Source organism: Schistocerca cancellata, chromosome 3 (assembly GCF_023864275.1).
Source record: "Schistocerca cancellata isolate TAMUIC-IGC-003103 chromosome 3, iqSchCanc2.1, whole genome shotgun sequence".
NCBI lineage: Eukaryota > Metazoa > Arthropoda > Insecta > Orthoptera > Acrididae > Schistocerca > Schistocerca cancellata.
Window position 1 is genome coordinate 712,169,685 of NC_064628.1, and position 24,969 is coordinate 712,194,653.

The 24,969-nt window shown below is 42.3% G+C and overlaps 1 protein-coding gene across 1 annotated transcript in view; it reads left to right on the top strand.

The window, feature by feature from the left end:
* LOC126176529 (aromatic-L-amino-acid decarboxylase) overlaps window positions 1-24,969 on the top strand; it is a 577,698-nt gene that overhangs the window by 406,700 nt on the left and 146,029 nt on the right. Inside the window, exon 9 of the mRNA XM_049923685.1 lies at window positions 17,301-17,371. Within this exon, the coding sequence (XP_049779642.1) occupies window positions 17,301-17,371 (71 nt within the window). The remainder of the gene's footprint in view (window positions 1-17,300; window positions 17,372-24,969) is intronic.

Consider the following 24,969-nt stretch of genomic DNA (forward strand, 5'->3'; position numbering starts at 1 on the left):
CATTCCTAGACCGGCAAGGGAACTTGCTTTTCCAACAGGACAATGCACGTCCGCATGTATCCCGTGCCACCCAACGTGCTCTAGAAGGTGTAAGTCAACTACCCTGGCCAGCAAGATCTCCGGATCTGTCCCCCATTGAGCATGTTTGGGACTGGATGAAGCGTCGTCTCACGCGGTCTGCACGTCCAGCACGAACGCTGGTCCAACTGAGGCGCCAGGTGGAAATGGCATGGCAAGCCGTTCCACAGGACTACATCCAGCATCTCTACGATCGTCTCCATGGGAGAATAGCAGCCTGCATTGCTGCGAAAGGTGGATATACACTGTACTAGTGCCGACATTGTGCATGCTCTGTTGCCTGTGTCTATGTGCCTGTGGTTCTGTCAGTGTGATCATGTGATGTATCTGACCCCAGGAATGTGTCAATAAAGTTTCCCCTTCCTGGGACAATGAATTCACGGTGTTCTTATTTCAATTTCCAGGAGTGTAGCTAAGAAGCAGGATAGAAACCGAACGGAAGAGCAGAACAAAAAGTAAGATCGGGATAGGAATGCTGGAAAAGGAATTCTGTAAGAAAATATGAATTTTCTGCAGCAAAATGGACAAGATTTGAGGAAAAGACTGATAAAATGTTTTTCATGGAGTGTCCTCTTGTACGGTGTTGAAATATGGACAATGAGGCAGAAAGACAGAGCAAGGCTGGAGGCTTTTGGATGTGGACATGGCGGAGTATGAAAAGAATAAGTTGGATAGGTAGATTGAAGAAATGAAGAGGTACTGAGAAGCGTGGGAGAGCAAAGACAATTACTGAATTTAATAAAAATAAGAAAAGGCAACTAGACTGGATATACATAAACAATGAAAGCGAGGCTTCTAAAAAGCAGTCTTAGAGGGGTATATGGAAGGAGAGAGGAGGCGAGGGAGGAAGGGATTTCAGATGCCGTATGATGTAATGGATGGCAGCACATACACCGGCATTAAGATGGAAGCAGTGGATCGCAGGAAATGGAGACGCAAAATACCTGCTACCGTAGAACATACCTGATGATGATGATGTTGATGAGGAGGAGGAGGATGATGTTTTTAACCACGATGACAGATTTCCTTGCCGGCCGGGGTGGCCGAGCGGTTCTAGGCGCTACAGTCTGGAACCGCGCGACTGCTACTGTCGCAGGTTCGAATCCTGCCTCGGGCATGGATGTGTGTGATGTCTTTAAGTTAGTTAGATTTAAGTAGTTCTAAGTCTAGGGAACTGATGACCTCAGAAGTTAAGTCCCATAGTGCTCAGAGCCATTAGAACCATTTTTGAACAGATTTCTTTCAGTTCGTATGACGGCTGTTCCAAAATTTTTCTATATACATCCGTTCGCAGTTCCGTGTGCTACATTTTGCTGCACCAGGCTTTAAATGTAGTTCTGTAAGCTCTTGTACCGAGTAACTCTCCACATTAGACAAACAGACATGACCTATAAACAAAGACAATCTCCATAGTGAACATACCACAGAAGGCTGCGCATTATGTTTCATGTCAATAGGACCACATACGACATCGATGCTGCAGGCATTTAACAAGCACGTGACAAACACGCATCGCGCATTTATGACCCGTACTACCTTAAATTGCCACGACCATTGGCTCCATATCAGACAGTTTAGAAGCCTCTATTGTCTCCACAATTTTCCCCTTAGAGATTTCAGAAACATATACGTATGTTTGTGGCTCCATTTCAGACAGTGAAAAAGCTCTGTTGTTTCGTTATCACATAACTCCATGTGTCGCCTGCACTTTGCCGATTGTATATCTGGATAATGCTGAGCCATTCTTGACTTTGACCTGCTGTAAGAAAAAACATCTACTTAAAAGATTATATTTGATTCTCTCACCGACGTTTATTTCATTACAGAGGAACTGCTACCATAATATTTGGCCATGTATCTGGATGGAAATCAGGTGTGGAATTACTGAAGGAATTTTGGCTTGAAAGGATGAATGGAAATGACAACTAAACAATGAATTTCGTACACAGATTTCAAATTTTCTCTCTCCTAATGCGTATGGCTGGTTCAAAGGGCTCTGAGCACTATGCGACTTAACTTCGGAGGTCGTCAGTCGCCTAGAACTTAGAACTAATTAAACCTAACTAACCTAAGGACATCACACACATCCATGCCCGAAGCAGGATTCGAACCTGCGACAGTAGCGGTCGCTCGGCTCCAGACTGTAGCGCCTAGAACCGCACGGCCACTCTGGCCGGCCTAATGCGTATGTATAAGTCAAAGTGTCTGGCAAATTTGGTATGCTAGTGTAAACCCAATGGTGTTTGTAAAAATGTAGTAAATTAGTGTCTAAATCTCAAATTATGAAAATATGTGGAGCACGAATACTTAAGGTACGTTACTGCCTATTTTATATTGTATATCTAGCCGATTACCCTTCTTACTCTTTTGGCGTTGCCTGGTTACTTATTTATTCCATACCGTTTCAGAAAATGAACGAAATTTGTCTATAGTGTGTCTGAATGAAATTGAATGGTTCATTACTAAATGTTGATACCCAGTATAGCCTCACCATTCTAACTAGCCTGCCCATATGACGTTATTGCTGACCCACTGACTGTATGCTTTCCTAGACAGTAGAACGTAATGGCGGCTGTTTGATTTTTCACTAATTTGAAAACCATATCAGAACGAGGCTTCAGGCCCAGAAACAACATCCGCCACACGCAAGGTGCAACAGCACGATTCCCTTTCGCTTTCCCCCTCTTCTTGCCAAAGTAGAACACATAGATCTCGATAACACTCTGTCTCCTCAATTTTTCCCTTTTATGACATGCTTCTCTACAAATTTAGATCCAGTCAACAGTAGTTTTTCTACCAGTCTTAGTTTCGTGGGCAACTTACTAGAGTGGACTCTTCAAACAGAGAAACAAGTAAACGAAATAACTAAACAATACAATGTTCTTCAAGGTAAGCAAAGATTTGTCAAACCGTGTAACACGACTAATAGATCACCGCACATGCTATTCTCTGCGTCACATGAATTGGTACCGAGTGCGCTTTTCGGAAACTTTTGGCAACTGCATGTCGCAGTCACACACACTGGACCGAAAAGAATGGATTATAAGGCTAGCCTTTTCCACGACATTCACAATTATCACAACGCTGCTGCTGTCTTTCAAACTATCATCAGAATCAGGTAAGGCCCGCGACAGCTTTCACATTTCACAGTAAAAAGAGTAACAAATCAACGAAATATTAGAATTACTACAAAAGAAAACAGAAGTATTTTTTTCTCATACACAGCAAAGACTGAAAAAATAATAAGGTATCTAGAGACCAAAGAAAGTATGACAACGAACGGCACTGTAAGGAAATGCGTTTCAAAATACATAACAAGAAGAATCACCACAGGAGCCATTTCCGTCACATAGCTGGTAAAAGATGACAGCTGGTGTCGAAAAATTCCCCTTGAGCTTCCTTATTTATCATTTCCGATCGTATTGCCAGTCTTTTATATGCAGCCGCATCTACGAGTATTTTCCACTTACCTGATCTTCCCGGCCGTGGAAAGTTCTTCATTTTAAGTCTCAAGCTTCGCTGCAACATTTTCTACCTCATCGCCAGTGAGCGTACTTTCTGTTAGTGTGATAGCATTGCAGACAGTTAATAGCTGCGGTGGCCCACCTGTGTCCTTCGGATGGCCCGGCGGTGAGTCCACTGCCCCAACTTGCTGACAACCTTACATTATCAGTAGCGTCTGGTGTGCCGTGGCGAAAGTTCTAAGCTCTGACGCTGTGCCTCTATCAAAACCAAAAGAGAACTGTAGATGCAATGCAAGTCTCGAATTATCCAATATAATTCAGAATTATCGCAGCAGCGAACTTCGCTTGTGGCTTCTATAGAACAACCGTTGCTAGGCAACTGTATCTCATTTGTTCCCAGTTTTGCTTCCTCAATATGGTACACAATCACTTGTGATCCTATGCCAATGAAACTAAATTATATGTTTATATACGTATTTCCATTACAGAGAAGTGTGAAAAAACTGGAAAAAGATATAAGCAAATTTGCACAACGTGCCTTTTTTATCATAGAATAGCGAGGAGAACTAGACAGTGAATTTGAACCTAGTGATACTACGTGGACTGCGTCATTATTCTTCTTGCTTCGCCTACGTGGCGTAAATGGCAGTCATGCGGAGGAGCCGGGTTCGATTTCCGGTGCCACCAAGGATTTTACTTTGGTGGGAGGATTGGTACGGGAACCAGTCAGCGTCATGAAGCAAAGTGAGGAGCTGCTTGACCGAGTGTTAGCGGCTCCACAGTCTGGAAAATCTGCAAAGCAGCCGGGAGAGCGGTGTGCTGACCACATCCCTCTCGATACCGCATCCGCATAATGCCGCGGCCGGTAGACATCTCTTGGCCCTTCGCGGCCTGAACGAGAATTTCGTCATTACTTCGGTTGATCGCGGTTGAACGTATTATTACAATTCAAAAATATCTTTATTGGAGAGCTTTAAGTTTGTTATGAGACTCTGCCTTCATATATACTAATGTATACAAATAGAATTACATGAACGTGAAGTCATTTGCCTCAATTACTCATTATTGAGAAAAATATTTTATGTTTATGTAAAGACAGTGTGTTGTTAACACGAGAACGAAATTTCCTTTATTTTATCCCGTTCGAGGGAAGTGGTACTGCGGTTAACTCACTAAACTGGTATTCGAAAGAAGTGGAATTCAAATTTCAGTCCGGCCTTTCTGATTTCAGTATTATAAGGTGTCCGTAATTCACTGCAGCAAATTCAGGGACGGTTCATTCAGTAAGGTCACCATGAATACTTACCACTACCTTCCTCTCACCCTCCCCCCCCCCCCCGCCCCTCCCCCATTTCTTTTGCAACGGAGCTAGTGACCTGTTTCTTATAATCTCGCAATCTGCGGTATGCTTAGTCTTCCTTTGTCTGTCAAATTTTGGAAGCGAGTGTTGTAACACGAATTGCATCTGCGCTACAACAGTTTTTCTAGCAATTGCTGTGTCTTCGAGTTATTTATTGCTCTCAAGGGGAAATTATGACTAATCCTGATTTGTCAGTATATTTCCACTTCAATTCGTTTTAAACATTAGCATAAAGTCTCACGCTTTTAGTTACATCTCAAGAGTTTCTTAGTGTTCCAAAAGACGGGCGAAGCACGATCTAAATATTCTTTTGTTGTCAGTATTTCCCAGAAAGAAACCAGAATGAATACCGCTACAGCCATTACACCTACCTACTGCAGAGTTGGAAAGAATTTTGTCTCACCTTCTTCTAAATAATTCTCATTCACTAATTTTTCTATTGATCACATACGATACTAGGAATAAAATTTAAGTTTTTCTTGCGTTTATGTGTTTTATATTAGCAATAAACGTTTCAGATGTCCTTCTAGAGCATCTTTAATTGTTTCTGTGAGGACGAAGTGACCTCATCCGGTACTTTTAAGTGTTTGCGGAAACTTTTTGCAGTTGTTAGTGCGTCCTCTTTGAGAATGTCTAGGAAGTGGGCTTCCGTGGTTGAGGAACTTCATATGATGTGACGTCTTCACTAGCATCATTTCCTCTGTGAATTCAGAGAAAAAGTGACGCAGCAGCTGTAGTTTTCCGTAATCCTCCAGCAATACGGCACAAATTAACATGCCTGTCACCATTTATGCGTTTGAGATACGCCCCGCAAGGAAACGCCTCTCGTGACTTTTTCCAGGGCACGCTGAGAAGTAATGCCTCCGAATTTTTTGTGTGAAGTGTCTTAAGGCTTTTTAAATAAAAGAAATGTTATTAACATTATATGGTTTTAATCTTCATGTCTACATATTTGCAGTCCTCTGTCTCTAGAGGGCTCCAAACTGTAGAGTGTAACATGACGGTATCTACGGTATCTATGTCGGTGGGTGAGAGACAGCGTGCTGTAATCGAGTTTCGAGTTCGAAGAGTTCGTCCACACACGGAGAAACCTCTCCCTCATCATGACAGGGCCAGACCACACATGAGCACTGCGAAATCTGCAACAGTCTGACGCCTTGGGTTCACAGTCATCGATTATTCTCCACACAATCCCACATTGCCCCATCCGATTTTCATTCGTTACCATGTCTTAAAGAACAGCTTCCAGAGGTGATGTTGTGGCTCCGTCAACAAAAAGACCAACATTCTACAGTGACGGTATCAACAACCTTGTCTCTCGTTGGGAGAAATGTGTTCGTCCCCAGGATGGCAATGTTGAGAAATAAATGTGTAAACGTGAAGAATAAAGAGGGAAAAGGTTAATAATATTTGTTTTATTTAAAAAGCCCAAAGAGTTTTCACATAAGAAATTCGGAGGCATTAATTGTTGTTATTAATTACAATGCGAGGTAGCCGAAAGGCACGCGCTTAAACTCACGCAGGCTGGCGTGAGGTCTGAAACAGGATACGTAATGAATTCTATAAAGAAAAGTACGTAGCTTCTGGAATACTTAACTTTAATCCACATTTGTAGAACATCGCTCTTGATGATACATTAATAGAATATCAATATCTATACTGGTAATGGCGCCTTGCTAGGTCGTAGCAAATGTAGCTGAAGACTATGATACTATCGTCTCGGCAAATGAGAGCGTAATTCTCAGTGAACCATGGCTAGCAACGTCGGCTGTACAACTGGGCGAGTGCTAGTACGTCTCTCTAGACCTGCCGTGTGGCGGCGCTCGGTCTGCAATTACTGACAGTGGCGACACGCGGGTCCGACGTATACTAGCGGACCGCGGCCGATTTAAAAGCTACCACCTAGCAAGTGTGGTGTCTGGCGGTGACACCACATTAATTTTTACATCTACATCGATTCTCTGAGAATCACATTTAAGTGCCTGGCAGAGGCTTCATCGAAACACAAGTCTCTATTTTCCAATCTCGTATAGCGCGCGGAAAGAATGAGCACCTATATCTTTCCGTACGAGCTCTGATTTCCCTTATTTTATCGTGGTGATCGTTCCTCCCTATGTAGGTCGATGTCAGCAAAATATTTTCGCATTCGGAGGAGAAAGTTGGTGATTGGAATTTCGTGAAAAGATTCCGTAGCAACGAAAAACACCTTTCTTTTAATGATGTCCAGCCCAAATCCCGTATCATTTCTGTGACACACTCTCATATTTCGCGATAATACAAAACGTGTCGCCTTTCTTTGAACTTTTTCGATGTACTCCGTCAGTTCTATCTGGTAAGGATCCCACAACGCGCAGCTGTATTCTAAAAGAGGACGGACAAGCGTAGTGTAGGCAGTCTTCTTAGTAGGTCTGTTACATTTTCTAAGTGTCCTGCTAATAAAACGCGGTCTTTGGTTAGCCTTCCCCACAACATTTTCTATGTGTTCCTTCCAATTTAAGTTGTTCGTAATTGTAATATCTAGGTATTTAGTTGAATTTACGGCTTTTAGATTAGACTGATTTATCGTGTAACCGAACTTTAACGAGTTCCTTTTAGCATCCATGTGGATGACCTCACACTATTCGTTATTTAGTGTCAACTGCCACTTTTCGCACCATTCAGATATCTTTTCTAAATCGGTTTGCAGTTTGTTTTGATCTTCTGATGACTTCATTAGTCGATAAACGACAGCGTCATCTGCAAACAACCGAAGACGCCTTCGAAGTGTTCGCACATACTGGTTGATTTTGCAAAATAGGGGAAAAGTACTGGAAACAATCCCTGAGGGGATAAGAAGCAAAAAAGGCCGTAGGGAAATAAGCCCGGAAATGTTCCTGAAGAGGTGCACTAACTTGTAAGTGAATATAATACACCAACTTGTAAGTGGAGATAAAAGATCTTTGACAAAGTAGGTTTCAATGATTGAAAACCCACAGCAGAACACACTAGACAAGCAGGAAATTTGTGTCTGTTCTAGTGTCTTAATGGTACGTTGGCAGCGAACCCTCAGCACCGGTTCACACTCAGCAGATTATAATTATTTTACAGAAATTCATCAACATTATACATAAGAGCTTTTCAACAACTCCTCGACAGTAACGTGCTTTTAAGATAGCGGAAAACCTTTCAAATCTATTTTATGACCTTTACATGCAGTCATAGGTGCAAGTACGTACATGGCACACCGTACTACTGAAGAATCATCCACAAAGTAAGTCATAATACGCCTAGTATATCTACAGATACGACCTGTTCCTATGCCAAATCACAAGTGTCGCTAATGCATCCATTATATAATGCTACAGTTTAGATATTTGTAAATGTCATAAGGCAGCTGCAATCGTACATGAAATAAAGTGAAAGGCAGCTGAAAGCATCACGAAATCACTCAAAAAATTCATCGCATCTGCAGACCGTATCGCACTGAAAATTATATAATACCGTAAATGTTTTGTTTAATTAGTGGTACTTACGTTATATTCGTACAATATTAACCTTCATCAAGTGTATCGCTATAAAATGTTATTTGCATCCACAGAAGGTCGTAGAACAATTATTTTTTAATTCGCGGAAAAATTTCAGCAGATTCTTTCTGTAAAAATTATTTGCATACTTTAAAAAATACACCTCAAAAGTGCAAGTTATTAAAAGCTTTTTTTATCCTTACAATTAATAAATACGGAAAAATTATTTAATAGCATGGTAGTACAACTCTTTGTGCAAAAACTAAGACTTAAACGGTTAGTGTGGGCCCATCAACTAAAACATTTAGCCAATTATCGGGAGCGCTTTGTTTTCTATAAAAATCAATATACCTCAAAAATAATTTTAAAAAGTTTCAAACATGTGCGTTTTTGACTTACTGCGGGCTATACTTACACCAAATAGCAAGTATGAGACTGTGAATGTTAAAGGACTATAGAGAACCCTTTTTTAGTGGTTTTTACGATATATCTCGAAACGAAACAAAGCAGTCGATACTTACAAAAAAGTGATCGATAGATCTCTTTAAGCCCTACAACGTTCTCCCTTAACAAATTTAGATTGGAGATGCAGTTGTTTACTTGTTTAACAGAAATAGTTTTTTTACAATTTTGTGGATTTTTTTGGCCACGTTCGCTCATATGGATCGATTTTCATGTAATGCAAACTCTAGTTAAAATTTAATTTCCTGAACAATCCTATTTTTTGTTTTCAGGCAATATTTTTTGCAAATTTAACATTAGAATGTCATATAATGCTTGTACTATTTCGCGAAATCACACTCTATAGCCAGCCGGAGTGGCCGTGCGGATGTAGGCGCTACAGTCTGGAACCGTGAGACCGCTACGGTCGTAGGTTCGAATCCTGCCTCGGGCATGGATGTCTGTGAAGTCCTTAGGTTAGTCAGGTTTAAGTAGTTCTATGTCTAGGGGACTGATGACCTCAGAAGTTGTCCCATAGTGCTCAGAGCCATTTGAACCACTTTTTTTTCTTCCCACAAACACCTCATATAATTTACTATCTGAAGTTTTCTGCATGGTTGTAACTGCACCACTCAGTGGACTATGTCTGTCAGCATATACTAACCGTTTTGCGTCCACGTATCCACACTTCAGCACCTGACCTGCTGCTCAGGGGAATATAAGCATTCATGGCATGTTCTTGCCACATGTACTCAGAAGTACCTAAAAATATTCTGCTTGTGATAGGTATAATTATTAGTCTGCAAATGAAGTAAATGCTGGTGTAATGTGTTCATTAGATTACGAAATGAAACACTCAAAGTAGTAAATGATTTTGCTATTTGGGAAGCAAAATGACTGATGATGATCGAAGTAGGGAGGATATAAAGTGTAGACTGGCAATGGCAAGAAAAGCGTTTCTGAAGAAGAGAAATTTGTTAACATCGAGTGTAGATTTAAGTCTCTGGAAGTCCTTTCTAAAAGTATTTGTATGAAGTGTAGCCATGTATGGAGGTGAAACAAGACATAAGCTGTTTAGACAAGAAGAGAATAGAAGCTTTTAAAATGTGGTGTTACAGAATGAGGAGGTACTGAATAGAATTGGGGAGAATAAAAATTTGTGGTACAACCTGACTAAATGAAGGGATCAGTTGATAGGACACATTTTTAGGCATCAAGGGATCGCAAATTTAGTACTAGAGGGAAGCGCGAGCGGTAAAATCGTAGAAGGAGATCAAGAGAGGAATACTGTAAGCAGATTCAGAGGGATGTATGTTGCAGTAGTTACTCGGAGATTAAGAGGCTTGCACATGATAGAGTAGCATGGAGAGCTGCATCAGACCAGTCTTTGGATTGAAGACAACAACGACGACAACAACAACAACATCCTCGTATGACTACAAAGGTTCCAGTGGAAGATACGTTAAAAATGTTGGCTGCTCATTTCTCTCCTGAAATACTAAAGTTATTTCGACACACTTTGACGACCACCTATTTTTTGTATGGTGGAAAATATTATGAAATGATTGACGGAACAGCCATGGGTTCGCCGCTGTCACCAGCCATAGCTAACTTCTTCATGGAGGATCTCGAAGAACGAGCGTTGAACAGTGCTCCCTTACGTCCATCCTGCTTCTTCAGGTATGTAGACGATACTTTTTTAATCTGGCCACATGGCAATGAGGCACTGCAGCAGTTTGTTGAACATTTGAATGGTATACATCAGAACATAAGATTTACAGTGGAGGTGGAGAAGGATGGAAAGTTACCCTTCTTAGATGTACTGGTGGAGCGAAAATCAGATGGACGTCTCGAACATTCTGTGCACAGAAAACCGACGCATACAGATTTATATCTAAACGCGCTTAGTTTTCACCACCCAGCTCAGAAGAGAGCTATGCTGAACACCTTGGTACACAGAGCAAGGACTATTTCGGACAAGGATCATCTCGGCTCCGAGATTAACCATCTGACGACGGTATTCATAAAAAATGGTTATTCTGATCGTGATATCAGATCTACTCTGGCGAAGAAACCAAGAAAGGACGCTGTTCGAACAGATCAAGAGGACCAACACATCGCGCGGCTACCATTCTGCTGTGCAACGACCAGCAAGATCGGCAGAGTCCTAAGCCGGCAAGGAATCAGACCAGTCTTCCGGCCACCCAGGAAGATTAAGGAAATGCTGCGACCCGTGAAAGATAATCTTGGCCTGAGAGTACCGGGAATTTACAGCATTCCTTGCGAGTGTGGCAAAAGTTATGTGGGCCAGTCTATAAGAACTGTCGCCGATCGCAGTGTGGAACATCAGCGTCACCTGAAATACAGGTATCTAGAAAAATCAGCGGTGGCTGAGCACAGTTTGTTTAATAAACATAAGATTTTATTCGATGAAACAAGACTACTTGCTCACGCAACTATTGGGACTCTGTCATCAGGGAAGCAGTTGAAATTAGACTCTGTGAAAATAATTTCAACAGAGATTCCGGTTATGCACTCAGCAATGCATGGAAGCGCGCAATTGATGTAGAAAGAGCGCAGAGGGAGACTTCTTACATTCCTCGCAGTTCTCCGCCTGTTGCGATGGATGGCGCTGCAAGCAACGCTGGATAAAGCGCGCAAACAAAATCTATGGATATAGAGGCCGCCACCTCAGTACGCAACGGTTTCACCGTGACGTCATCCAGCCAATGAGAAGCCGTCCACTGCTTATAAAAGCGGAAGCCTCACCGGTCCACGACAGTCAGTTTTACACCTGACGAAGATGACGGAGGTAGACATCGAAAGCTTGGGATTTTATCCAAATTTGACGCGGCAAGTAAACCGAGAACTTTTTATGCAACAACATCCTCAATTGCCAATAAAAATATCTGCACTTATGCCCCTAACATCCCGCATATGACACAAATCGACACCGGAAAGATGATCTCTGCACTGTAAGATACCTAGAGTCTGACGTATAAATTATTTGACATACACGTATCAACAGAGACCATTCCTCGTATATTACGTTAATGATGTTCCACTTCATCTCAATGAAATCAGTTTTGTGCTGGTATCGAGATCATGGCGTGTTATTCGTGTGTCGCTAAACATTTTATCACTCTGATGGTTTTCAATTTATCCAGTTGGAAGCTGAATTGCAGCCCACATCTTACTTGTAAGCACTTAGTCATGTTTACCTTGATCAGTTGGACGGCTTACTTGTTTTATCCTGTGTATAAATTGTTCATTTGTTTTTGTTGATATAGACTTCCGAGAAGACTGTCACTATGACCGGTAGAAAATAAATAATATGTTTGTACAGCTGACGGCAAACATGCAGTTCTTCAAATTCCTGACAGCTGTATCGAGTCATCTCATGAAACAGTTACTTTTGTAAAAGTTTGCCTTAAGGTTAGCCAGTATGGTCTTTTAACACCAGGCGTTATGATTATAGCATGACACTCACAGAGAGAGTCCAACTATGGTTCAAATGGCTCTGAGCACTATGGGACTTAACATCTATGGTCATCAGTCCCCTAGAACTTAGAACTACTTAAACCTAACTAACCTAAGGACAGCACACAACACCCAGCCATCAAGAGGCAGAGAAAATCCCTGACCCCGCCGGGAATCGAACCCGGGAACCCGGGCGTGGGAAGCGAGAACGCTACCGCACGACCACGAGATGCGGGCAGAGTCCAACTATAAGTTTAACTTTTCTTCTACTTTCCTGATTTCAACCGAACTTTAAAATCATGTGTATTCAGACTTTGAAGTCCAGAACTTCGTTAGTATTGGAGTTTTGAATTTTTAATATGATTTTAATGGGATTTTTAGGTATATCCACAATACATATTCCAACAGTTCTGTGCATTCATTTTATGAGAAATATTATTAATGATCTTCCAGTATTTTTTCCAGTTTCGAACTTATATTTTATTTAATTATCGGTACATAAATGTGATAACGAAATAGTCAAACTACATTTTCGGTAATGTTAATCCATAGAAGTATGCAAATAGGTCCGTACTACTTCCTGCAAAAATTTCACTGAGACTAGTTCATATTAGCGATAAAATGTTGGGATTGAACATAGAAAAACAAACTTACAAGAAATGATTTTAAAATATTATTTCAAAAAAGGAATGTTAGTACGAGACACATACCCTTTAAAATTCAACACTACAATACATTTTTCTTTCTTGCTCCAGGAGGGCTTGTTCGTCTTGCAATTTCAATACCAGAGCAGCCTTTTTCTTGAATTTTTCCTACTTCAGCCAGCACGTTGTGGACTGTTTGATCCGTCGTTGATCTATAGATAAGCAAATGTTCTTCTGGGAGGGAGAGAAAGGAGTGCTGTGACTCCTGCTGTCTTCAGTCTTCAAAACATACCATACTCAACTGAGAACCACCGTCTACAAGACCCAAAATATCTTTTTTGTGCGGGGGTGAGGGTTTTTTGTGGGGGTGAGGGTTGGGGCGGTGGGAGACATCTGAGCCAGATGACACTGGGCAAACTTTTATTTTCACTTGGTGCCTTGTCATTATTAGTGCATCTAGCTAGTAGTGTATCAGGTGCAAATCTCTGTTAGACAGATACTGTCTTGACCTCTTTAGTAGCTGGCAGTGTTTCACGGGTGCAGTCCATATGTTGAATATTTCGTAGACGTACTTGTAATTATAATGCATCCAAATCATTTTGTGACCTTAGAGTCAACACTCGAAAGATGTTAAATAGCCCCTAAAATATTCTTGAAAAAAAAATTTAGGGTGGAGTGTTCCCTTAAGCAGCTGGGTTAGACAATAACCTATGTTGGCAATTTACTCTGTTTAATCCGTATTTTTATTAGTTCTCTGAAAATCTCTGGTTCGCTTAAGGAAGATAATAAAAATACGTTTTTAATATTCAAATCCATATTGCGCTATCATTTGGATTTCACATAAAATTGTACATTTATGGGAAGCTAATTCAAAGATAAAGGAGGAAGACAGGGGGTGCAATTTGCAATAGGACTATGTCTAGTAAGGTAAGTTCCGGTGAAGAACATATTTATACTGAAAATAATTTACTTACCATTATAGTTGTATTACTTTTATTTGTTTTGGGTTAATTATAGTATATTCAGGACTATAACTAAACCATAAAACAGAAAATACTATTTAAGTTAACTGCAACAAAAAAAGTAAAACTTCATGACTGAAAATGAAGCTCGCACAGTACCCAGTAGTTTACACTCGAACTAAATTTTAGTTGTAGTAACATTGAGATCGCTGATTATCCAGATGGACGGCAACGGCCTTACCGCAGTGGCTACACCGGTTCCCGTGAGATCACCGAAGTTAAGCGCTCTCTGGCGTGGTCGGCACTTGGATCGGTGACCATCCAGGCCGCCGTCCGTTGTTACCGTTTATCGGGGTGCACTCAGCCTCGTGATGCCAATTGAGGAGCTACACGACCGAGTTGTAGCGGCTTCGGTCAAGAATACCATCATAACGACCGGGAGAGTGGTTTGCTGACCCCACGCCCCTCCTATCCGAATCCTACACTGAGGATGACACGGCGGTCGGATGGTCCCGGTAGGCCACTCGTGGCCTGACGACTGGGTGATTATCTCGGTGGAAGTGGCGTTCCACCAGCGGTGTGGAGGAAACTATCTTCAATTACTCAGCTGCGATATAAATCATCCAATGTATTCGGCAGCTGGGATTATGGACAACCATCAGCTGTGTGATGGAATGGCGACAGTGAAAATTTGTGCCGGACTGGGAATCGAACGCAGATTTCCCACTTAGCGCGAGCGGTCGCCTTACCACTTGGCTATCCGAGCACGACTCACGACCAGAGTCAAACACTTCCATCCGTCGTCAACCATGTGTCTACATCCTGCAGTCGTACATCCATTACGTGTATTCCCGTACGGGAGAGACATTTTACTTGAAAGCCTCTTGCCCGGTGTTAGGCATATCCGATGGAATTTTGCATCGTATTTCTGAATGACACTGGCACTGGAATACCGTATTTATCCGCCAAAACGATATACACTGCTGGAAATTGAAATAAGAACACCGTGAATTCATTGTCCCAGGAAGGGGAAACTTTATTGACACATTCCTGGGGTCATATACATCACATGATCACACTGACAGAACCACAGGCACATAGACACAGGCAACAGAGCATGCACAATGTCGGCACTAGTACAGTGTATACCCACCTTTCGCAGCAATGCAGGCTGCTATTCTCCCATGGAGACGATCGTAGAGATGCTGGATGTAGTCCTGTGGAACGGCTTGCCATGCCATTTCCACCTGGCGCCTCAGTTGGACCAGCGTTCGTGCTGGACGTGCAGACCGCGTGAGACGACGCTTCATCCAGTCCCAAACATGCTCAATGGGGGACAGATCCGAAGATCTTGCTGGCCAGGGTGGTTGACTTACACATTCTAGAGCACGTTGGGTGGCACGGGATACATGCGGACGTGCATTGTCCTGTTGGAACAGCAAGTTCCCTTGCCGGTTTAGGAATGGTAGAACGTTGGGTTCGATGACGGTTTGGATGTACCGTGCACTATTCAGTGTCCCCTCGACGATCACCAGTGGTGTACGGCCAGTGTAGGAGATCGCTCCCCACACCATGATGCCAGGTGTTGGCCCTGTGTGCCTCGGTCGTATGCAGTCCTGATTGTGGCACTCACCTGCACGGCGCCAAACACGCATACGACCATCATTGGCACCAAGGCAGAAGCGACTCTCATCGCTGAAGGCGACACGTCTCCATTCGTCCCTCCATTCACGCCTGTCGCGACACCACTGGAGGCGGGCTGCACGATGTTGGGGCGTGAGCGGAAGACGGCCTAACGGTGTGCGGGACCGTAGCCCAGCTTCATGGAGACGGTTGCGAATGGTCCTCGCCGATACCCCAGGAGCAACAGTGTCCCTAATTTGCTGGGAAGTGGCGGTGCGGTCCCCTACGGCACTGCGTAGGATCCTACGGTCTTGGCGTGCATCCGTGCGTCGCTGCGGTCCGGTCCCAGGTCGACGGGCACGTGCACCTTCCGCCGACCACTGGCGACAACATCGATGTACTGTGGAGACCTCACGCCCCACGTGTTGAGCAATTCGGCGGTACGTCCACCCGGTCTCCCGCATGCCCACTATACGCCGTCGCTCAAAGTCCGTCAACTGCACATACGGTTCACGTCCACGCTGTCGCGGCATGCTACCAGTGTTAAAGACTGCGATGGAGCTCCGTATGCCACGGCAAACTGGCTGACACTGACGGCGGCGGTGCACAAATGCTGCGCAGGTAGCGCCATTCGACGGCCAACACCGTGGTTCCTGGTGTGTCCGCTGTGTCGTGCGTGTGATCATTGCTTGTACAGCCCTCTCGCAGTGCCCGGAGCAAGTATGGTGGGTCTGACACACCGGTGTCAATGTGTTCTTTTTTCCATTTCCAGGAGTGTATATCGTTTACAACTACTCCAGTGTTGTCACTAAAGAATCAACCAGTTTATTCATAATATCAGCAATAAAATAACCAGTCGGCTCTAGTGCATGTTGGCATGCCTGAAGTAGTCAAAAGCTATGCAGAATGCCCCGTTGCGAGTTGATAATGTAAGAATGAAATGAAATGTAGGTAAGCTACTATGCACTCACTTTAACATGGTCGATTTTAGTCAGGGGTGCGAGGAGCGTTAGAAGCAAGCTGTGCCCCCACGTACTGACTCCTAAGGGGGTGGAAGAATAGTGCGAAGAATGCTAGCCCGGTTCCCTCGCCCACTGAAGGCACCAAAGAGGTGCTTTGAGTTTCGTAGCGAACGTCTGCGATAACAGGGGTAACGTGTGGAGGCTAAATGCTCCGTGTAATCGAAATTGAAACAGATGTCATATTGAGGTGTGACAAGTTCAACAATCGTACTTACTGATACAAAATATGTACCAGCTCAATGAAATACAGCCTTGAAAATAGGTAATATAGAGATAATGAACACTATTGTTTTACAGGTGAGGATAGCAGCTGCCCCACACAGAAAACAACCGCATCCATCGTCCCACTTTTTTTATATAATAACTAAGAGGTTCAGGAAGCAACATAACTCATCATTCTGTGCCTTTATCGACATTCCATTTACGTTATCTGTAGGTCGTTCTTGTAACGCATAGAACATCTCAAGTGACTCCCGCTCCCATACGTTAACCACAACACTAAATTTCGCCCCTTAGTCATCAGTGGCATATTTCTTCTCTAACAGTGGCGTTCTGTCTGTTTGACCCAATCTCCTGTCAGTTTCACTGTTTCTCGCTCATGTGCTGTGCTTGTTTATTTAGTTTCGAAGAATGCCATTTCTCGAATACTTTGTGGATCTCCGTGGCAGGGAATTTGTGAAAGTTGTGGCCTCATATCCTAATTTAAATCTTCGTGTGTTACAGACCATGCGTGGGACGTCATCACGGAAATCGCCACTGAGCTGCTGGAGACCTACAACGTGGAGAAAGATCAGGTAAAACGGTCGATCTGACCTATCCTCATGCTACAGCTAATCTTCGGAATGTATAGTTCACGGTACTACATTGCATCTACCTTTTTTATTTTTCAATCAAGTTCTTTCACTTGGTTATTTTTACTGCATTTACTTCTTTTATTAATTGCTTGCTCACTAAATTTTGATTTGACAATAATAGCTAAAAATACCTGCAAATCATTATGGAAAGAAAGAACAGCGAAATACGACAGGGTGATATATAAAACTGAAGTCTGTTGTCTGTATCATAAAGCTTGCTTCCAGAAAAACTGACTCACGCGCTACGGCAAAGAAACTTCATTTGCCAAAAGACGGTTACTATGGCTGTCAGCTAATGTTGTTATGAACTGAATGAAATACATTACTTAACATTAGCCTGTGGCTGTTACAAATTCTACTAGAAAAATCACCGTCTTCCTATTGGAACTGAAAATATACTCTTAGTTAGCGTCACTAAACTAGGCAGACCCCTTTCAATCCTCTCCTCAGCAAAAGTTACTGGCCTTACCGCTTGCTAGAACGAGGTTTCAGTGAGTGGCAGTAACACACGCTGACCCAACGATCATCACAGTTGACCATGTATACCCTTCGAGCGTTGTAAAAACGATCAAGGATGGACACCGCTAATCATAACATTGGAGACTGTATCGATTAGCGAATCCGATATAGGAAATGTGACGGTTCCTACAATTAGGAAACAAACGGAAAATGTGACTTCGATTTAAATGGTGCAACAGAAATAACTTCTACATTTGAAAGGAAAATTCCCATTACTTGGTGACTAATGACACTGAACGAAAGAGAAATTAACAGTCAGTAGCGAGCCAGTGGGTGTGTTGGACCTTCCATTGAGCTACGGACCCCCTTGAAGATGTCTCCCGCAGTCGGAGACGAAACGTTGGGAATCGACACAGAATTCATCAACCGACCACGGCATAACAGCCCGGATAATTATAATGGACAGAGAAATTAACTTTCTTATTCAAGAATTTGAAAAATACTTGAATACAACTATTTCACACACTCTGAAACGTAACATCGATGTAGTGGGTGTCGTTAATGACAAATGTTTGAAGAAGTTCATAGGAGCTCTTCATGGCCGTGGGTGTCAAAATGACCAAAATGGTTGTGACTGTTTGTACTGCACCATTTTATTGTTTTGTAACCTATGTGGACCTTGCATCGCTTCTTGTACGATGCTTCACAGTCTGTTTCCAGCCCCAAGAGGAATCAAAGAATATATTAGCATTTTATCGCAAATACTTCGTAATAAGAAACATTTGAAAAATTGTTGGGGCGCACAGAGAGATACATGCAGTAGTCTGTCCTATGAATCAGTCATGATCTAACAGAGCAGGAACTACTCTTAATTAATGGTAATGGTGCACATGTGGCCAGCATCACGCTATGTATCATGGGATGTGGATTTAAAGTGTAGGTCTCAGTGTATTATTTTTCTGTCGTAGACTTATAATTTAAAACATCCTTGAAGAAAATCGGCGCATATTCTGCGATGGAGAGTTTATGCAAGTCATAAGTAGTGCATTCCTTCAATTTCTATGTACAGATTCCGGCGATATCCAGTAAACGCCTCTTCCTTCTTAGTTAATCTACAGCGTATCTGCTGCCCCGTTCCTAATGATGTCGACATAGCGGGAGGTGAAAGGTTTCAATTGCCCACTTCCGCAGACAGCCACGTTCCCCGAGAAACAACTGTGGAACACAGTAGCAGAAAATCTAGAACTTTTCCTGCCGCCTATGCGGTGTCGGCCGACTAGGGATTAATCCATTTCGAAACCTGGTGGTGAGTGACGTTTCCACTGCCAGTATTTGGCTTACAGTGGAAGAAGAGGTGGTGGCATAAAGTTCCTTACCAGCAGTCTTTGTACCAACGCCCTGGGTTAAATTTAAACTAGTCTGCAACGAGGGCATTTGGCACTGTTGATGGTGATCCGTTCGTCGGACGGGGACGGTAAGCTCGGTGGTCCCCTTTGTGTTATTCGAGAGGAGCAGGATATGCGTTTTCACCCCCTCCCTTCTCTCACAAGTATTCCGGGCCACTGATCAGAGACTAACAATGGACAAAGGAATATCATCTTGTCCTCATAATGTAAAACAATTAAAGCAATAGCTGATTTATTCTGCGTCACAGATCATTCAGGAAGTCGGCAGCAGCTCGCGCCCGTCTCGCAGCTCTGGCTGGTCTGGCACTGCAGACATGTGGCCTTAATCCTATCTTCTGTGCCCAAGAACCTTCCTCGTGAATCAGTATGTCTATTAGTGAAAACCATATCAAAATCCTCACAGTAGCGCCTGAGATTAGCCTTTATATAGAGACAGGAAGACGAAGCAGGGAGCTTTGAATTATAAGCATATTTCAAAAAATTTAACTGGAATGCAGTGTGTACATAAAGTTCGGCAACACTTTCAATTATTTATTGCACAAGAACTAAACATTGTACAGATGTCATACGTATTGCATTTTGAAGAGAAACTGAAAGTTTTTTAAAAATATTCGATATGCGAACCTTGAGTGGCCAGTAGACGTCAGTACCCGTCCCAGCATGGTAACGTCGACTGTGGCAGTCGCTTCCCGTATTCTCTCCCGGAGCTCTGCTACATCACGTGGTAGAGGCGGTACCTACACCAGATCTTTAATGTGTCCCCACAGAAAAAAGTCAAACGGAGTGAGGTCTGGTGATTGGGGAGGCCATTTCATGAAACAACTGTCGCCTTCTGCAGCACGGTCGATCCATCGATGCGGCAGATCCGTGTTCAGATACCCACGAATTTGTTGTGCCAGTGGTAAATCGCCATCCTTGTTGGTGGCTTCTTACCGTACTTCGTTCTAAACATTCGTTGAACAGCTATAGCACACGAACTCCAACACACCGAAAGCTCGCTCCGCACCTGAACTCGTCATGTTGGCGACTAGCGCTGACTATCGGCGAATTACCAAACTACGCTGTGGCGGTACATATGAAAAAAAATTTCAGGGTTTCTCTTCAAAATGGCATATGTATGATATCTTTACAATGTTTGGTTCTTATGCAATAAATAATTGAAAGTATTTCCAGACTTTATGTACACCCTGTATTAATAAATTATACACACAAGCCTTGCTCATGAATCAGTCTGCATAACAGTGAAAACTGTATCAAAATCACTACAGTAGTTACAGAGATTCAAATTCATTTACAGATAGAAAAATGTTATGAAGAACTTTAATTTATATACTGGATGATTCGGCTGCTCCTGCCTATGGGTTTTATGCAACCCACAATGCCTTCAATAACCGCCCATGAGATATTCATATTCTCTCGCTAGCCGTGTACAAACTATAAGTCCTACAGAAAAATGAACGGGACGTTTTGTGGGAAATTTAACTTACGGTAGTTAAATTTTGTACTGGGATACGTTGTCACTGGAAGCCACAGTTTTCGAGTTATTCCAGAAAAACGCATTTGAAGGTCGCTTTTGTAAGTTTTTCGTGAATAATTCAACATCTACAATCTGTAACAAAAACGGATCCCAGTACGAAATTTAACTACATTAAATTTCTTAGAAAAAGGTCCTGTTCATTTTTTCTGTAGGGCTAATGGTCTGCATGTAGCGACGGAGAGAGTATGAAAATCAAGCACGGTAATTGAGGACATAGCGACTTGCATAAAAGCTATAGGTAGGGACAGCTGAATCAACGATGGATAGAAGAGGAAGCAGTCACACTCAAACGAGACAGATGGGAGAGAGAAAGAAATCTTCTTATTATTTCAAAATTGATCGCCATAATTGTTAATACATTTATCTCACCCTGCGACAAGACGATCAGTGCCTTCAAGGAAAAATGCTTGTGAACTTGCTGTTGCACTGAAAATTGTTTTTTATTGCCTACTAAACCATAATTATACCCAGGCATACACCTCTTTGTCCGAAGTAAATCGATGGCCACGAACGTCTTTCTTAAGGGCTCCAGAAATATGGAAATCGCTTGGGGAGAGTCTGGAACTGAGTGGACCATGTCTAAGGGCACCCAAGCGAAGCTTCTGCATCATAGTCGAATTAACCTTGGTGACTGCGTGATGAAGCATCAGGACGACCCCCTACAGACAGCAATAGTTACTAATATTGTCATATAGTCTTGATTTTCTCCTCCTGTTCTCAGTAGGCGGTATTGCGTGATTCTCAGGAAACATAGAGACCGGCGTTTTGAGGACCACTTCCACGAAATGAATTTGGGGTTAGTGCCAACGTCTGAAGAACATGAATAAATCCAATGTCGTTGATATATGGACACACGAAGGATACAAATAATGCGTACAGTAATTTCTTGCTAGATAACCTCAAATGGAACCACCTACTGTTTTCCAATTAACACACCGATAAGCCTGATATTTGGGAAACACTAACAGACTGAACTATTAAAAATTTTTCAAACTGATATACTCTCTTCCATCGAGGAGAAATTTCTGCCAGATAATTTCAGTTAACTACATCATCCACGCATTAGAAAGACGTTAGAAAAGTCCAAAGACCTCATACATAACTACATCTAAAAATAAGTAAATACAATTGTTTAGTGGCAGAACGAGACTTTTTATACCTCCACGTATATTCGCATGTTTGTAAACACTGTGACTCGTTCGTTGTTAGAAAGGTGTATGAGGGCACTAATATAGAGGTATTCGGAATGACAAATAGAAAACTCAAGCATAATTTTTGTCAAAGAAATTAACTGGTATAGAAAAACAACATAAATACAAAGAAAAACATTGTGTTAACATCTTTCGATGTGAGATAAACAGATGAATAGGCAACGAAAGGTCATTACACTGCTGTGAAAACTTACGGTAGTTGCTACCTCTCTCATTTCTAATTTTGAAGACTGTTGTTTTGGTAGACACAAGGGAGAACAAGAGCAACAACAAAAGCATAAATAAACCACTGAATAGTGGTTGACCGTAACATACAGCATCGATGATCCAAATCATATTTGTAGAGTAAACTAAATTTTCGAGGCACCTTGCAGACGTTAACTTACAATATGATTGGATTTTCATTTGCACCTAAAAACAAAGAGACTGGAAGTGACAACACGCAGCTATATATATTTCCCTGCTAAGAAATATTACGCTGTTCCTTTTGCGTCAAAATGACACGTACTAAAGCTAGAAGTTTATGGTCCGGCAAGAACGCTGTTTCTGTACGTCGTAAAATATTTCCTTCATTTTTACGACACAAAACCGGAAATTAGCACCTCTACTAACTCGACGAGCACACTGCGGAGCTTATTCGGTGAAGCTGACTGCCAAGGGTGAGCAGCGTCGCGTCTTAAGAGGTACAAGGCGGGATCTCACAAATGCTTAGGATCAGTCACTTATTGCGTTTACTTAGGGGTCACGTTTACCGTTTACATTAAAGGAGGTTTTGAAGACATCAAGACGATATTAGTCAAAGGGGTGAGTATTGTCAATGTTCATAACTCATTTCCTTTATCGAGGTTCTGAAATATCGTTAAATTAGTTTTAGAGGGAACTACGTATGCTTTTTCTTCAGCCGAATCAGCTATCCTTCCGAAGCTCGACCTACATAGTTCCGTTTGAACGTACGCGTATGTTATTGCATCACCATATCAATGAATAAAAAAGATATAATAAAAACCACACAGCAAAACAATACTTTACTTTTCTTGACAAAAAGCTAATTTCATCTTTTAAGAGTTCTAGAATTGCGTACATAGTACATAGTACCGATCCAAAAATTATTAGATTGTTAGATCGATAGATGTAACAGTTTCAAATACTGCTTAAATATGAGGTTTGACTGAAAAATAATGCCTCCACCTTCGTAATTCTTCAACAGTTGGCAGCATTGGTATGCGATGGTACTAGCTTGTTCCGTAGCCTCTTCTCTACAGCTCCAGTTGGCAGGAAGCCTTAGCATTGAGCGGTTGTGTTGTTTTAGTGTAAAGTATGAAACTCTGCCCAGACGGTCGGTCAAAGCGATTTTAGCAACTTGCAGTCATTGAATTCTTGACACCAGAAGGTGTCACCACAAGGGAGGTTCATCAGAGAATGAGAGTACTGTGCGTCGTTGGACGATAAGTTTAAAGATGTTGAGCCGGGAAAATCTGACCTGCGTGACTAACAAAGAGTTGGACTTCCTGTGACAGCAACCATTGAGTTTCACAAGCAAAATGTTGACAGATTGATTCAGGACGATCGTCTTATCACTCAGAGACAAACTGAAAAGCACAATTGGCATTTCACAACAACGTGTGGGTCACACTATTGCTTTGCTTGGCTATCAGAAGATCTGTGCACGATTGATACCCTGATGCTGACTCCTGAAATGGAAGCGTACGGACATGAAATTTGCCAGGAACTCCTCTTGCGTTACGAGACTGAAGGTGATCGTGGAACAACAATAAATTCGGAGCGTTACACCAAAACACTGCGAAACGACAGCTAACAAGGGTCCGAAAGGAAAAGGGAAATGTTTTCCTGCAGCATGACAATGCCAAACCACACACTTTCACGTGCCACCACAGCAGAACTTCAGAGACTGAATCTCACCATCGTACGTCATCCTCCATGAGTCCAGATTTAGCACCGTCTGACTTCCATCTGTTCCCGATAGTGAAAGACGATATGCGGGGACGTCATTATGCTTCTGATGAAGACGTTGACAGATCTGTGAGACTGTGGTTGTGGCAACAGAGTGTCGACTTCTTCCGTGACGGCTTCAGAAAACTTGTTTATCGCTGGCATAAATGTATCCAACTGGCTGGTGATTATGTGGAAAAGTGAATATTGGTAATTAAATATCACATTCTAAGGATTATGTCTGAGTTTGATTTATTAAAATATTCCTATCCCAATTAACGAAGATGGAGACATTACTTGTCGGTCAACCCTCGTAGCAAAATGAAGCTTTGAATGCTATTACTTCGAAATATAATGTCCGCCCCTGGTAGCTGAGTGGTCAGCGCGACTGAATATCATACCTAACGGCCCGGCTTCGATTCCCGTCTGGGTCGGAGATTTTCTCCGCTTAGGGCTGGGTGTTGTGTTGTCCTTATCATCATTTCGCCCCCATCGACACGCAAGTCGCCGAAGTGACGTCAACTCGACTTGCACCAGGCGAACGGTCTACTCGACAGAAGGTCCTAGTCACACGGCATTTCCATTTACTTCGAAATACAATCATGAGACATTATCAATAATTCTTGAAATGTTGCAGACGAAACTAGTTGCTTAACAAACTGTGAATCAAACGAATAGGAGTGAACACAGTAACATGTGCAACGTAGACCATATCTTGCACTCAGCTTCAAGATGTTTCTTAGTCAGATACATATATACATCCCCATCATGAATCTCTGCTACATGCCTGTTGAACATAAATTAAATCAGCGTTCTCTTTCGTTTATTTATCATTCGGCACATGGAGCATCATAGTACTATCGTTGCTGCCCAAATTATCTCTAAAATCGACGTAATTTTATTGTCATCATCTTAGCTGGACACTGTTCCATGTCCAAAAGTTTTTTCTTTATATTTAGTCACAGTATTCATTGC